At 41.9% G+C, this 17,331-nt stretch overlaps 1 protein-coding gene across 1 annotated transcript in view; it reads right to left on the bottom strand.

Moving 5' to 3' along the window:
* MICAL2 (microtubule associated monooxygenase, calponin and LIM domain containing 2) overlaps positions 1 to 17,331 on the bottom strand; it is a 266,678-nt gene that overhangs the window by 26,794 nt on the left and 222,553 nt on the right. The window contains exons 32-33 of the mRNA XM_043972506.1: positions 6,823 to 6,915; positions 5,043 to 5,136 (exon numbers count right to left, since the gene is read on the bottom strand). Coding sequence (XP_043828441.1) covers positions 5,043 to 5,136; positions 6,823 to 6,915 — 187 coding nt within the window. The remainder of the gene's footprint in view (positions 1 to 5,042; positions 5,137 to 6,822; positions 6,916 to 17,331) is intronic.

Here is a 17,331-nt window from a genome sequence, read left to right on the forward strand (position 1 = left end):
TTGGAGTTGGAGTACCCTCTAGTGGCCAGTCAACAAGCATTTATTGTTCACTATGTGCCAGATAAATGCTGTTTTTCTTGTTCAATTCAAGTCTGACTCTTCATGGCCCAATTTGGAGTTTTCTTGGCAAAGATACTGGAGTGGTTTGCCATTTCCTTCTCCAGCTCATTTTGCAGTTGAGGAAACTGAAGCAAATAGGGTTAAGTGACTTACCCAGGGTCACATAGCTAGTATCTGAGGCTGGATTTGAACTCAGGTCTGTCTAACTCTAGGCCCTACTCTCCCCACTGATCTACCTAGGGATACAAAAAGAAAGGTAAAAGCATGGTCCCTCCTCTCACTCCTTCATAGAGAAACTGAGCACATCAACTAGCTGATGATTCAAGTACACCACCCCCCAGTGGACAACTTGAATATTGCACCCCCTTGCTGGATAAATAATATATTGCCCTGTTGTAGTCTGTAGGTTTAAGGAAGTCAGCCCCTAAGGTAGACATACCTTGTAAGGGCCTTAAGTGGGATGTTCAGTCTTATATTGTAATATTTGTGACACTTATAAGACTGAACATCTTATTATTAATAATAACAACAACAACAACCATCAAACCATTTGCCATGAAAAGTCAGAGTTAAATAAATTAAAAATGGCCAACCAATGGCAAGACTCCTCCCAGGAGGTCAGGATAGGGGAAAGGATATACTTGGCATCCCGGCTCTAGGCATAATCCTTGCATGAGCTCACAGCAATTCTTCCTGTTACCTAGGGACCCCTAATTTAAAGCATATTCCAAACACAGGCAGTCCGTCCTATAACCCACCCCTAAGTGCTTTGGGGTAAAAAAAAACAAAACACCACCCATACTTTCCTCAAAGCTCCCTGCAGCTGTGTCTGGGGTGGGCTCTAGGGTTATTTGCTTCCCTTGACAAAGAAGGGGAAAATCATTCCTGGGACTGCGAGATGATTTCTGACAGTTAGAAAAGAGAAAGCCGGAATTGTTGTCGCTACAATTAGGAGATCATCAAAGCCTCATTTTGCTCCTCAGCATTTTGTTTTGTGCCCACGCGGGGCCCTTTCCAATTCAGTGCCGGCGGCTGATGAATAACTCCCACGAACAAAGGGTCTTTTCAGACCCAGTGCCCATCATTATTAGAGGCCCGTTGCATAACTGTCATTGAGGACTAGTGTTCGCAGGGCTAGCTCTAAATTCGGTTATTCACAGCCTTCCCAGCTCAATATTATTGCTTAACTGTGATCATTTTCTAATTATCCTAATAATACCTATTAAATAATACCTATTAAATCACTTGAACTGGATAAGCACAGGCAGACTTAAATACAACTTAACCTAATAAGCATTGGTCATTCATTAAGCAACAGGGTACCTTTTTGTCAGGGTATGAATAGAATATGAAACCACAGAAGAGCATTGTTACGTCCCAAATGTTATTACAAGTTAGAGTGTATTAATTCTCATGCCTGGTTTGCAACCTTGCACTGGGGTTGCTTGGGAGCTGCGGTCAGTGAGACCATCTCACCCGACGGACCCCTCCTTTGGTTCAGCTGCATCTCTGCCTCCGCCCAGACTGATTCCCACAGAAAGGACCCATAAACTTAACAGAAGGAATTAAATTACTAAGGATGTAAAGGGAATGAGCTGAATCAATCTTCCAGCTGATGAGATTCGAGCAGAGCATGAAGGCAGCTGTCAGGGCAGAGCTGCAAAACAGATTGGGTGTTCTTTCCCTTATATACTACTCGACACTCTCCTTCTGCTACACAGGGGAGCCTGGGAAGGAGAGACTTTTAAAAATCAGGTTTCTATCATTAAAATTCAATGCTGTGTAGATTAGTGATCTTTCTTTCCCAAATGGGAGAGGACAGGGCAGCTATTAAGATGCTGTTTTAATGAGAGTAGATCCTTCAGGACAAACTGGAAAAAAACAAAAGGTTGAATCAGTCTAGTTTGCCGGCCTTCTCCATGGTCGCTGTTCTGAAAAAATGGGTTTCACTGCAATTTTGAGTATGGTGTTTTCAGATGCCATCGACGGGAATTTCTTGTTTGTTGGATCCTAGATTTAGAGAGATGGAAAGGCTCTCAGAGGTCATCTAGATCAACCAAGCCCCTCTTTTTATGGGTGAGTAAACGGGGTCCAGAGAGATGAAGTGATTTGCTTACTATTAGTAATGAGGATCATCATAATAATATCTAGCATTTATATAGTGCTTTAGGGTTTGCAAAAAGTGCTTTACCAGTATTATCTCATTTCATCCACACAAGTCTACAAGGTAGAGTTGTTATTATACCAGTATTATCCACATGAGGTAGACAGAGGATAAGTGACATGCCCTAGGTCACACAGCTAGGAAGTGTCTGAGGCAGGATTTGAACCCAATTCTTCCTGATTCCAATTCTAGTACTCCAATCCAGTGGGCCAGAGTGTCATACAAGTAGAAAAGGGCAGATCTGGGATTTGAATCCACATCCCTGAACTCCAAATCCAGGGCTCTTTCTGGCTCTTTCTGTTGTACCACACAGGCAGTAAAACTTGGGAGGTTTAAGGGCACTGGCTTTAACTCAAATGGACAGAGAATTACAAAGTCATCTGGTATTCAAAGTCCATTATAACTTACCCTCTCCCCCCCAAAAAAACTTGGCAGTCTTCTTAGATCTTTAACCCCCCCACATTGCCCAATGTCCCCGATACTCTCCAATCCAGTGACTCCAGCCTCCTGGCTGTTCCTTGAACAAGACCCTCCATCTCTTGGCTCTGGGCATTTTCTCTGGCTCTCCCCCATGTGCAGGAAGCCTTTCCCATCTATTTTTTGGGGGGGGCGGGGTAATGAGGATTAAGTGACTTGTCCAGGGTCACACAGCGAGCATGTCAAGTGTCTGAAGCTGGATTTGAACTCAGGTCCTCCTAAATCCAGGGCCAGTGCTTTATCCACTGCGCCACCTAACTGCCCTCCCCATCTCTTCTTAATTCTAGCACCTTCCTTTTAATTATTTACAATATATCATGTGCATAGCTTGTTTGTACATACTTGTTTACTAATTGTTTCTCCCTTTAGATTGTAAGCTTCTTGAGGGCAAGGACTGTGTTTTGTTTTTTTTGTTTGTTTGTTTTTTGTTTTTTTGCAGGGCAATGAGGGTTAAGTGACTTACCCAGGGTCACACAGCTAGTAAGTGTCAAGTGTCTAAGGCTGGATTTGAACTCAGGTCTTCCTGAATTCAGGGCCAGTGCTTTATCCACTGCACCACCTAGCTGCCCTGGGACTGTGTTTTTTTTTTGTTTGTTTGTTTGATTTTGTTTTTTGTATCCCCAGCACTTAGCACAGAACCAGCACATAGTAGGCCCTTAATAAGGTCTGACTGATTGACTGACATTGACCCTTTTGTTACTAGAGAAGAACATGATCAAGAGATATCAATTAGCTTTGTCAACACTCATGAGTTTGGGCTGTTGGAAGAGAAATCCATTCAATATTTGTCAGCACTCATATTTAAACCTTAAAATAATTTAAATGATAATGATGATGATAAATTGCTTTATAGTTTTAAAAAAACCCCACTTAATGGCCATTACTCTCGTGGGATGCTCACAATCCTTTGAAGGAGACAAGCAGGGACTATTCTCTCCATTTTATAGATGAGGAAACTGAGGATCAGCAAGGTCTTTGACTTGCCCAATATTACACAACTAGTAAATGGTAGAAAGATGAGATGCTAATCCAGGTCTTCTTACTGCAAAGTGAGAGGTCTTTCTGACACACCCCATGGCTCTCTATTCAATTCAATCCAAAAAAATATTTTTAGATTAAGTATTTACTATGTGCTAATAAACCTTTTGCTGACATCCTCCCCCATGCTTCACTGTGGGCGGAGGTGATCCTGGGTTCTCAAGGGCTAGACTAGTGGAATAAAAGTCCTGGCCACTCTTACCAAGCTGGAAGGTCTTTAAAGAAGAATCCTGTAACAAAGCGGGAGGGGGTCTGTTATCTCAAGACCTGATGAACTGACTGTAGACAGGTTTGTCACCTCATGACCTACAAATACTAATAATTATTATTTGTTGCCACAGTCTTTCTTGAAACTGTCTTCCAGGGCTATCTGTACTGTTGGAGGAAGAGACCATACAGAGAGTTGGAATAACTTGCCTAACGGCACCCAGGCAGTAAGTGTTGAACCCGGGTTCTCTGACTCCTGGATTAGTTAATCAGCCAATAAATACATATTAAACCCTTGTGTCTGTCCTCCCTCCCTCCCTCCCTCCCTTCCTTCCCTCCCTCCCTTCCATCCTCCCTCCCTCCCTTCTCTCCTTCCCTCTTCCTCCCTCCATCTTTCCTTCTTTCCTTCCTCCCTCTCTCCCTCCTTCCCTCCCTTCCTCCTTCCCTCCCTTCCTTCCTTCCATCCTTCCTCCCTCCCTCTTTCCTTCCTCCCTCCTTTCCTTCCTTCCTTCATCCCTCTCTTCCTTCCTCTTGCTATTGAGCAGCTACATCTGTTGTAAACATTAACATGCAGGTACATGAACCCATATATTCACTAGCTCAGAGACATGCAGACTGCTGGGTTGGGGGGTCAGGAGGCCAGGGAGGGTGAGTGCATGAACACTAGTCCATGCAGCTTTTTCAGAATGACTGGGATGCTGGTGTCACGGCTCTTGCCCACAGCCCAGTCCAAGTCGGCTGTGCCTCTCCATGTCTTGCGGCCTGTTTGTTCTTTGCCTTAATCATCCCCTAATCCCATTACCGATAGCCTTGCAGAGAGCTTCCCCACCAGCTGAGTACTGGCCCGCGCTGCCCCAGCGGTAACTCGGTTAGGGGGCCAAGATGCAGACCCATTCAGCGGGCAATCTGAAGTTAGTCTCGCTGACAATTGGATTGTGAAACTCTGAAGCAGTTTCAGCTTTGACCACAAATGTTCCTGTTGACAGATCCTCAGAGAGGCCTTATCGCTCCACGTCTAGCCCCTGGTTGAGGGCCGCTTGGAGCCACGTGCAGGTCAGGCTGCCCACATGTAATTTGTCAAACCAAATGGGCCTACCTGACTCTCCTCTCAGCGCTTTCTCCAGCTCAACGCCTTGGATCTCGGAGGCCCTTTGACGTTCTTCTACCTCTTCTAACTGACGCTGGATAGCCTGCAAAATGGCGGTCATCAGTGAGCTTATACACACACACACACACACACACACACACACACACACACAGAGTTATGATCCTGGGCATGTAAGCAACTAATGGGAACTAACTTTCTTTAGATGTAGGAGGGGGTCACACTAGAGTAAGCCAAATGCTCATTGACTGCCTCAGGAGGTAGTGAGTTCCCTATCATTGAAGGTCAGAGAGTCAAAGGATCAGAGATCCAGATAGGACATAAGATGCCATCTAGCCCCACCCCTTCATTTTACAGATGTAGAAACAGGGCCCAGTAAGTTAAGTCACTTGACCAAGGTCAGATTGTATGCTTCAGAGGCAAGATTTGAACCCAGATCCTCTGACTTCAGAGCTAGAGCTTTCTTCATTGTACTACAGAATTATCAAATGCCCAGCCCACAGACCCCCATTCTGCCAACAACATTCCCAAGTACAGCCTGAAGCAGATTAAAATGTAATTGGGAAATACTTAACAAAATAAGGAAAAATACAATAAAACATAAATAAATATCACATCCTAAAACTAAGTCAATACACAGCCAGAAGTATCCATATGTACAGATTAGTGGCCCCATTTCTGTTTGAGTTGAATACTCACAGTTGTGCTACAGATTCAAGCACAGCCTGGATGACCCCTGAATATTTCTCTTTCACAGAATCTGAGACTCTCAGGATTCACCCACCCTGTTCATCCATTGCTGAAGCTCGAATTCCTCTCTACAAGAAGCCTGACAAGGTGCTAAGCCTCTGCTTGAAGTGAGGGGAGGTTTCCTACCACCCAAGGCAACCCCTTCTCCTCTCCAAAAGTTCTAATAATCTGGAAGTTCTTCCTTAATGGATCATAGGATTTAGAATTGGGAAAGACCTTGACAATCTAGTCTGACCCCCTCAGTTTGCAGATGAAGAAACTCAGATCCAGGCTGGGGAAGTGACTTGACCAAGGTCACACAGCTAGCAAATACTTTCTACTACAATTTTTCTATGCAAGTCTCATTCCTTAGTCCAAGTTCTGATCTTTGGAGCCAAGTGGAACAAGTCTCTTCCTTCTTCCCTTCTTCCTTCCTTCCTTTTTTCCTTCCTTCTCTCCTTTCCTTCCTCCCTTCCTTTCTCTCTCCCTCCCAGCTTTCCTCCCTCCCTCCTTCCCTGTCTTCTTCCCCCTCGCTTACTTTCTCCCTTCCTCAGTGCCTTGCTCCTTCCTTTCCTTCCTCCTTCTCTTCTTTCTTTCCTTTTTTTCCTTCCCTCCTTTTTCTCTCTTTCCCTTTCTTCCTCCTTCCTCCCTTCTTTTTCTTCTTCCTTCCATTCTTCCCTATACATATATATGTATATCCATACATGTGTGAGTATATATATATATATATATATGTATGTATGTATATGTCTATCCCTTCAAACCTTTAATGACAGTTCTCCTGACCTTCCTATCCAACTCCCCTACCAAGTCTCCTCTTCTCAGACTAAACACCCGCATTTCTTTCAGCACATGCCCATGTGGCCCAGCTTCAGAATCCTCCTCACTCTCCTTGGTGGGCCTCAGTTCACACATACCATCCTTTCCCGCAGCAGTGATGAGATCTGCCTCCCCTGCTCCCACCTCACATCTATTACCTCATCACCAAAGAGCCCAGTCATCACTCATGATTAAAACCACAAGACACCGACCATCTCTTTACCTGGGCCCTGTAAAGCCTTTTGAATTCCTCTTGCTTAGCCAACTGTTTGGAGACCTTCTCCATCTTCCTTATTCTTTTAAGCGTTCGTCTTTCCTGCATGGGCAAAGGAAGAAGAAAAAAAGGGTGAAAGGCAGTAATAAATGGATGGGAACTTGATGGAATAACACCCCAACCTCTTTCCACTCCCCTGTTCTTGCCCCAACTCATCCGTTCTGCCCACTTCTCAAGCGACAGGACCTTTCAGAAGCTTTAGGAGAGGCTGAGAAAACAATATTTATGACGTCTACAACAATGTAAATGAAAAGCACACTTCAACATGGCCATGCCAAGTAACTGTCATGTCTATTCACAGCCCCAGAGAAGGGATGTGGAATAGACCGCCCTCCTTTTCTGGGAATAATGGTGGGCTTGGTGCAGAATGTTGTCAATACTCACAGTGGACTTTCCTGAGTTGTTTTTCTTTGTTATAAGGGAAGGTTCAGTGGACGGGGGTGTTGGATAGGCCGAGCTAGAAGCGTCTCTGATGCAAAAACCAAAATGCATAAAAAAAACCCTTTCATTGCAAATAAAATAACTGATCACAAAGCTTTGGAGGAAACTTTCCAGGGGGCTGAATGGATTGAGTTGAGGAAAGAAAACAATGAGTTACCAATATGCTCCATGAAAGCTATGGGAGGGAGCATGGGGGTAATGGATAGAAAGATGGCCTTGAGACCAAAGAGACCTGGTGGTGTCACTGTGGGTGAGTTCCTGCCAGTTCTCTATGTGGCCCTCTGAGACCATATGTTTCAGAGAAGGTGTTGACCTGTGTTAGGAGAGGGAGTTACTCACTGGGAGCACCATAGACAAAAGAAATCAGAGGTCCGATCCCTAACTCTACGTGGAAGCTATTCCTGGACCAGGAATTATGAGGGACACTGAGGATCATAGGTTTATAGATGGTAAACTGGAAGGAACATTAGGAGTCATCTAGTCACTTAAATTATCTGTGCCTCAGTTTCCTCCTCTATACAATAAGGGAGTTTGACTCAAAGGCCTCTAGTGTCCTTTCAAGCCCTAAATATATGATTCTATGATTCTATGATTTTACACATGAGGAAATTGTAGGCCTAGGAAGATGAAGTGACTTGCTCCAGGCTATACAAGTAGTAGGTGGTGGCGGTGGGATTTAGACCCGAGTCCTCTGATACCAGAACGGGTGTACTTGTCACCGTACCACAATCTTGGTTCAGATCTCATTCCAGACTCTTACTAGCCACAGAACTCTGGGAAAATGATCTATTTCTTTTTATTTATTAGTAAATGTATTAAATTATAATATTATTTGTACATAGAACAGCTAGGAAAAGTATATAGAATGCTGGGCCTTGAGTCAGTCAGACTCATCTTCCTGAGTTTAAATCTGGCCTCAGACACCCTCAAACTGTGTGACCCTGGGCAAGTCACTCAATCCTGTTTACCTCAGTTTCCTCAATTGTAAAATGAGCTAGAGAAAGAAATGGCAAATCACTCCAACATCTTTGCCAAGAAAACCTCAAATGGGGTGATGAAGAGTTGGACATGACTGAAAGACAATTGAACAAAAAATTATTTATATATAATAAAAATAAATTAAATAAATAATTTCATTATTATGAGGCTCTTTGAATCTGTTACCTCTTGTATAAATTGGAGATAATAATAACTATAGCACTTACTTCCCAGGATTGTTGCAAGGATGCAGAAAGATCATATTTGTAGGGGCAACTAGGTGGTACAGTGGCCCTGGATTCAGGAAGACCTGAGTTCAAATCCAGCCTCAGACACTTGACACTAACTGTGTGACCCTGGGCAAGTCACTTAACCCGCATTGCCTGCGCCCCCCCCCAAAACCAACCAAACAAAAAAAAACAACACATACACACACATGCACACACACACACAAAAAGGGATCTAGAAGTCTGGACATTAAAGATCATGTTTGTAAAGCATATTGCAAATCTTAAAGTAGTCTATAAATGTCAGTTGTTATTGTTGGTGATGGTGCTTGTGGGCCCTCACATACCAATACCTTGTGGCAACCAGGTAATATTTATTTATCTTTATTTTTTTTTTTTAGTGAGGCAATTGGGATTAAGTGACTTGCCCAGGGTCACACAGCTAGGCCGGATTTGAACTCAGGTCCTCCTGAATCCAGGGCCAGTGCTCTATCCACTGCGCCACCCAGCTGCCCCCAGGTAATATTTATTTTTAGGCTGTGGTTACCCATGAGGATCTTGGGAAGGGAGGCAATTATCTATCAGACCAAAGCATTTCTGAGCCAGAATTATCTCTAGCCTAGTATGATGTGGGACAAGTCACTTAAATAATAGCTGGCTATTATTTATATAGAATCTACTTATATGCTAGGCACTGCACAAAGTGCTTTATGACCACCCCCCCCAAAAAAAACCAACCAAAAACAAAGTGCTTTTTGAACATTCTCTCATTTGATCTTTACATCAATCCAGGGAGGTAGGTGCTATCCATTTTATAGCTGAGAAAACTGAGGCAAATACCAGTTAAGTGACTTGCCTGGGGTCACAGAGGCTAAATTTGAATTGAGGCCTTCCTGACTCCAGCCCCAGAGTTCTCCCCCCTGCATCATCTAAAGTCACATTCCTTTTCTGAGCCTGTCTCCCCATCTACAAGGTGAGAGGGATCAGATAAGGTCTTTTAAGGCTCCTAGGTTCCTTGCAACCCTAAACCTCATGAGTCTACATCGTTGCTTTCATTATTCCCTTCACTTTGAATGTAGACACAGAATTCATGCCAGTGGAATGCAGGCTTATTTTGGGCTCAAGGAATGGAGTCATCATATACCAGGTATCCCCAAAGTCTTAGTGCTGATTTACTCTTTAATCATTTTCAATAGCTTAAAATTCCACTAAAATTTTTTGGAATGCCCCGTATTAAAGGTCTGGGGTATTGGAAAGACTACTGGACTCTGGGAGTACTGAATTTCAGCTGAAGTTCTGCCACTAACTAGCCGGGGTAATCTGCTTCTTGTTTCTGAGCTTCAGTTTCCTTTCTAAGAGCTAAGGAATTTCTAAGGCTTCTATAAATGCATGTAAGATAGGTGTACGTATTCTGACAATAATAATTATAACTAATATCTATATGGCACTTTAAAGTTTGCAAAACATTTATCTAATTTGAGTTTGGCCGAAGAGAATTCTGTGAGGTTGGTATGGCCAATGTCATCACTCCAATTTTTCAGAGCTAGAGAGGTTAAGTCACCTGCCCAGGGTCACACAGAACCAGGATTTGAACCCAGGGATTCCTGACTCCCAATCCAGTACCATCTCCATTTCTCATGCAAACTCAATAGTGTTTGATCAAGGGGCAGCTAGGTGGTGCAGTGGATAGAGCACCGGCCCTGGAGTCAGGAGGACCTGAGTTCAAATCCAGCCTCAGACACTTGACACTTACTAGCTGGGTGATCCTGGGCAAGTCACTTAACCCCAATTGCCTCACCAAAAAAAAAAAATAGTGTTTGATCATCTGAATTAAGGGAGGGACACGACCCTAGGGAAGACAGTTCCTCATGATAAGAAATCTGAAAGATACAGGCTTATCTGATTTCCTTCTCACAGATTTGCGGCTGCCACTTTACAATGATTTTGAGATGAGTTTGCCTCCTTCAATTAGGAAGGAGGGAAGGAACTGACTCATGGATTTAAGCCCATGTTGAAGAATAGCAGAAACTTTACGTGGGATTAACACATTGTCCCAGATAATCCCTAAAGTCAAGAATCCACTTGCTGAAGAAGCAAATTTATTTAAGGAAACATCAAGAATATGCTATGTTAAGGGCTAAAATTCTAGCTAGTCTGTCTGTTAAGGGCTAAAATTCTAGCTAGTCTGTCTAAAATATCTCATGAGTGGTCGCCAATAAATTATAAGATTTAGCAAGAGTTAGGCGTTTAAGCATTTATTAAGGAAAACAAGAATTTGGTAAAGAGAGAGAGAAAGGCCTAGATTCCTATCTATTAAAGGGAGAGCACATTTCTAGCTCCACTCTCCACCAGAGTCCAAAGGAAAGAGCCCGAGACTGAGCGCCAGTCTCTTCCTTCCTCCTCCCACTCGCCCGCGTCACTTCCTGATGCCAAAGAAAAGACTCTTGGTCTTGCCCTCAAAGACCTTCGCTTCATGGGCAGAACTCTTCTACAGTAAGTCTCCAGCAGGTGGCGTCATTCCAATCGTTACAGTTATTACCCAAGTGATCTAAATACCTATTTGAGAACCATGAAAGCAGCTGTCCCATATGCTCTGGGTAAATCGCTTGGGTGTCTCCACCCATATTTTCTGGAAGACTGGAAAGCCTCCAGCACTCATTAAAGGCAGTATAGTTCCTTAAAAATAAAATTGAGCAAACCCTGCCACTACCTACCCCACCCTCCCACCCCTCACCCCCAAAATGGAAACAAGTGCATGTCCATTAATTGGGGACAGGCTGAACACATTGAATTTCTATGAACAGGATAGATTTCTGTGCCTCAAGAAGCAAAATGTAAGGAATTTAGAGAAGCATAGGAAGAGCTGTATGAACGGATGCATAATGAAACAAGTAGAACTAAGAGAGCAACATGGGCAGTGACTACAATAATGTCAAAGAAAGCAACACTGAAAGGCAGCCAAATTCTGATGAATTAGAATGACCCGTCTTGGCCCAGGGAGTGGGTGACAACCTATCCTTCACTCGACTGGAGCTACCAAAACCATATGGAGTTTTGGTCCTGGGGTAGGATGTAAATTGTTATTTGTCCTTCATTCCTGAAGAGGAACATGACATCCACAGGTGATGTCATGACTTGCAGTGACGGCTGTGCAAAGTCACCAACCTCACTCTCTCCTCCAGAAGCATCTGGGTCTAGTGGCAAGATATATATCAGGACAACTGGAGATGGTCCTGGGTTTCTAAGGCAATTGGGGTTAAGTGACTTGCCCAGGGTCACACAGCTAGTAAGTGTTCTGAGGTGAGATTTGAACTCAGATCCTCCCAGATTCAGGGCCAGTGCTTTATCCACTATGCCACCTAGCTTCTCCAAGGACATATATACATCAACATGGCAATACAGCCAACAAAAAGTTTCTGTGATCTAGGATTCCCATGAAAAGAGAGGTATGATGTTCAGAGGGGCAGCTAGGTGGCACCATAGTGCATAGAGTACCAGGCCTGGAGTTAGGAAGACTCATCTTTGTGAGTTCATATCTGGCCTTTAGATGTTTAGTAGCTGTGTGACCCTGGGCAAGTCACTTAACCCTCTTTACCTCAGTTTCCTCATCTATGAAATGAGCTGGAGAAGAAAATGGTAAATAACTCCAGTATATCTCTGCCAAGAAAACCCCAAATGGCATCATGAAGATTTGGACATAACTAAAACATGAACAATCATGTTCAGAACAATGGGAAATAACAGTCCTGCTATGCTCAGCTTTGCTCATCTTATTTTAAGTAGGAGTTCTGGCTCCAATACTACTATTCTTTCCATTTTACCTTATAAACTGTGAAGTCATAATTTCTAAATGATCAAACATTTTCTCAAAACCTGTAGGTGGAACAGTAAATCAAATACTGGAGTCAGGAAGGCCTGCACTCAAATCTAGCTTCAGGTACTTCCTAGCTATGTGAACCTAACTAGGCAAGTCACTTAACCTCTGTGTGACTCAGTTTCCTCAGCAGTAAAATGGAGATGATAATAGCACCTTCCTCCCAGGGTTGTCATGAGGATAAAATGAAATAATATTTGTAAAACTTTTGATAAATTTTAAAGTACCACGTAAATGCTACCTATTATTATATTAGAATTTTCTCCCCTCTCATCTACAAAGATGAAAATCTTTTAAACTACATTCTTGGAAGCTTTTATGAAATTGAAGGAAATCCTGAGGTATTTTTTTTTGCATTGTGTGAATTTCAAAGCATTGGTTCTCTGATGGACAGTAAATTGCTTTAAAGGAACTTAGCATTCTTACCAAGAAGGGATCCTTTCTATTTACCTGAAAGATCTAGAACAACAGTTAGGCCCCCAAAATGGGGGTGAAAGGATGCTCAGAAACCACTAGCATTTTATGGGAGGAGAGCGGGTATTGTGGATGAGAGCTGTGACTGAGGTCTACCTCATATTTCCCCCAGCTATTTCAAGAGAAGAGGGTCAGGATTTAACACTGGAAGAGACCTCAGTGGTCATTAATCCACTCCCCTCATTTTACGGAGATTAGACCTGAAGAGGGAAAGGTGTTTGCCTAACTTCACCGAGGTATTGAGTAGCAGAGCCAGTTTTTGGACACAGGGATTCTGATTCCAAAAACAATCCTCTTTCCAGTTATAGCCTCATTCCTGTTGGAATTCCTTCTGCTCATTTGATGAGGCAAAAGATTTAGAACTGAGTCAAGGTAGCTAGGATTCTTGCATTAACATAGGTACCATACCTATGAAGAAACCAATAGGCAGGGGCAGCTGGGTGGCGCAGTGGATGGAGCACCGGCCCTGGAGTCAGGAGTACCTGAGTTCAAATCCGGCCTCGGACACTTAACACTTACTAGCTGTGTGACCCTGGGCAAGTCACTTAACCCCAATTGCCTCACAAAAAAAAAAAAAAAAAAGAAAAAGAAAAAGAAACCAATAGGCAACCCTGAGAAATATGTACTGCAGCTTGGGGTCAGATGGGAGAAATTCTACTTCCAGAGTGTAAGTAGAGACAATGGTTAAAACCAGGAAGCCATAAGAGTCTATTGGTGTGAGGGATTTGGGGGTGGGAGGGGACTAGCCAAAATGGCAGAATAGAGGCAATCCAGCTGAACTCTATCAACATTTCCCTCTAAACAACTTTAAGATAATGCCTTAGAGTAAATTTTGGAGCAGCAGAGCCAACAAAAGGTCAGGGTGAGACATTTTTCAGGTCTGAGAAAATTTAGAAGGTCAGCAGGAGAAGTTTGTGACACTAGGGTGGAAGCCTGTCCAAAGCCCCCATGTGCTGTGGTGGCAACAGCAGCAGGAGCAGCAGCTTCGGGAGCTCTTAAATCAGAGATGGTGAGGGGGTCAGACAATTGGTCAGAAAGATATTATGGGGGACCTTTTGCTGGCACTGGATATAACTGGCACTAATTAGTGACTCTATTGCTTGTGTGCAGTTTTGGGTTGCAGGTTCCAGGGTAGAGAGGATTACTTCTCATTGGTCACAAAATAACAGGGGCGGGGGCAGCTATGTGGTGCAGTGGATAAAGCACCAGTCCAAGATTCAGGAGGACCTGAGTTCAAATGTGGCCTCAGACACTTGACTAGCTGTGTGACCCTGGGCAAGTCATGTAAACCTCATTGCCCCCGCAAAACAACAATAAAAACAAAAACAAAACAAAAAACAAAGTAACAGGGGCTCTGGTTTCAATTCCAAGGCAAAGAAAGCATTAGTGCTTGTGGCTGCAGGGGACAAAAATTCCTACAAGAGTTAAAGTGGCACAGGAAAAATTGGGGAAAGAAATGATACAAAAAAATTATGAAAAGAGAATTAACATCTTGGTAAAAGAGGCACAAAAATTCACTGAAGAAAAGAACTCCATAAAAAACAGAATTGGCCAAATGGAAAGAGAGTTGCAAAATATTGCTGAAGAAAATAATTCTTTAAAAATTAGAATTGGGCAAGGAGAAGCTAATTAAGAAACATTAAAATAGTCAAAAGAATGAAAAAAATAGAAGAAAATGTGAAATCTCATCAGAAAAAGCAATTGACCTGAAAAATAGATCAAGAACAGATCATTTAAGAATTGTTGGAATAACTGAAAGCCATGATCAAAGAAAGAGCCTAAACATAATCTTTTAAGGATATCTTAAGATATGCCCTGATATCTTAGATCCAGAGGTGTAAAATAGGAATTTAAGGAATCTATTAATCACCACCTTAAAGAGATCCCAAAATAAAGACCCCCAGGAATATTAAAGCCAAATTCTAGAACTCCAAGCTCAAAGAGAAAATATCTCAAGCAGCCAGAAAGAAACAAGCCACAGTCAAGAGCACACAAGATTGAGTGGCTTCCATGTTAAAGGAGCAGAAGGCTTGGAATATGATCTTCTAAAAGGTAAAGAAGCTAGGATTACAACCAAGAATCAACCACCCAGAAAGATTGAGTATAATCCTTCAGCTGGGGGAAATGGATATTTAATGAAAGTGTACTTTCAAGTATTCCTGAAGAAAAGACCAGAACTGAATAGAAAATTTAACATTCAAACACAAAACTCAAGAGAAGCATAAACAGGTAAACATGAAAGAATAATCACAAGGGTCTCAAAGTTAAACTGTTTGTATTCCTATATGTAAAGATAATACTTATAAGTCCTAAGAACTTTATCATTATTGGGACAGTTAAAATTAGTTTACATAGACAGAGAGGATGGATATGAGATGATTATGTTGGAATGGTCTACAAAAAAGGAGTGTGAAAGAAGGATGTGCTGGGAGAAGGGGAAGGGAGAGATAGAATGGGGAAATTTTTCTCATATAAAAGAGGCATGCCAAGAAGAACTTTTTTTCGGTGGAGGGGAAAATGAGAAAGATGGTAGGCAATTCTTGAACTCCACTCTCATTACATTTGATTCAAAGAGGGAAGAATATATTTGTACGTGTGTCTATGCACACAGTTGTATATAGAAATGTAACTTATCCAATAGAGAAATAGGAGGGGAAGGGGATAAATGAAAGGGAAGACAGATTAAGGGAGACAATGGTTAGAGGCAAAATAGACTTTTGAGGAGAAACAGAATAAAAAATATAGAAAAGAAGAAAATGGGATGGATGAAAATATACAACTAATAATCATAACTGTGAAGGTGAATGGGATGAACTCACTCATAAAATGGAAGCAGATAGCAGAACTGATTAGAAACCAAAATCCAACAATATATTGTTTACAAGAGACATACTTGAAACAGAAAGACACACAGAGCAGACTAGAGCAGAATCTAATATTCTTCAGCTGAACTGAAAAAAAAAAGCAGGTCAGTAATCAGACAAAGCAAAAGAAAAGATAGACCTAATTAAAAAGGATAATCAGAGAAATTACATTTTGCTAAAAGGTACCACGGACAATGAAGTAATATCATCAATTTTTATAGCAAGTTTCTCTGATAAAAGCCTCATTTCTCAAACTTAGAGAATAGAACTGAGTTAAATTTATAAAACTAAGAGCCATTCCCCAATTGATAAATGGTCTAAGGATATAAATAGACAGTTTTCAGATGAAGAAGTCAAAGTGATCTATAATCGTATGAAAAAGTAAGTGCCCTAAGGGGGCAGCTAGGTGGCATAGGGAATAAAACATTGGCCCTGGATTCAGGAGGACCTGACTTCAAATCTGGCCTCAGATACTTGACACTTACTAGCTGTGTGACACTGGGCAAGTTACTTAACCCTCATTGCCCTGCAAAAAAAACCAAAACAAAACAAAATAGAAAAAGTGCCCTAAGTCACTATTTATTAGAGAAAAGCAAATTGAAACAACTCTGAAATACCACCTCTAACTTATCAAAAATTACAAATACTGAAGGGGATGAGGGAGAAATAGGTATACTAATGAAATGTTGGCGTAGTGAACTGGTTTAACTATTCTATAGAACAATTTGGAACTATGCCCACAAAGGTATAAAACTGTGCATACCCTTTGACCCAGCAATTACCACTACTAGGTCTGTGTCCCAAAGAGATCAAAGAAAACCGAAAAGGAACTATATATACAAAAATATTTATAGCAGCTCTTTTTTGGTGACAAAGAACTAGAAACTGAGGGGATGTCCATCAACTGGGAAATGGCTAACTAAGTTGTGGTATGAGATTGTGATAGAATACTATTTTACCATAAGTAATGATGAGCAAGGTGGTGTCAGAAAAACTTAAGAAGACAGTATGAATTGATGCAAAATGAAATGAGCAGAACCAAGAGAATATTGGACACTGTAACAGCAATATTATATGATTATCAATTGTGAATGACTTGCCTATTCTAATCAAGACAATGATCCAGGACAATTCTGAAGGACTCATGATGAAAAAATGCTCCAGAGAGAGAACTGATGAGCTCTGAGTGCAAATTGATATTATTTTCTCATTTTCTTGCTTTTAAAAAAATGACTAATATGGAAATGTTTTGCATGATTTCACATGTATAATTGATTGCTTGTCTTCTCAGTGGGTGGGAAAAGGGTAGGTGGGAGGCAGAGAATTTGGAACTCAAAATTTTTAAAAGTATATTAAAATAAATAAATAATATATTTTCTATTAAAAAGCTATTGGTAGGGGTGGCTAGGTGGCGCAGTGGATAAAGCACCGGCCCTAGATTCAGGAGTTCCTGAGTTCAAATCCAGCCTCAGACACTTGACACTTACTAGCTGTGTGACCCTGGGCAAGTCACTTAACCCTATTGCCCCGTAAAAAAATCCCAAAAAAACAAAACCCCAAAGGAAAACAGAGCTTGGCCACAGGTTCAAATGAAACTCCT

The sequence above is a fragment of the Dromiciops gliroides genome, chromosome 6 (genome assembly GCF_019393635.1).
Source record: "Dromiciops gliroides isolate mDroGli1 chromosome 6, mDroGli1.pri, whole genome shotgun sequence".
NCBI lineage: Eukaryota > Metazoa > Chordata > Mammalia > Microbiotheria > Microbiotheriidae > Dromiciops > Dromiciops gliroides.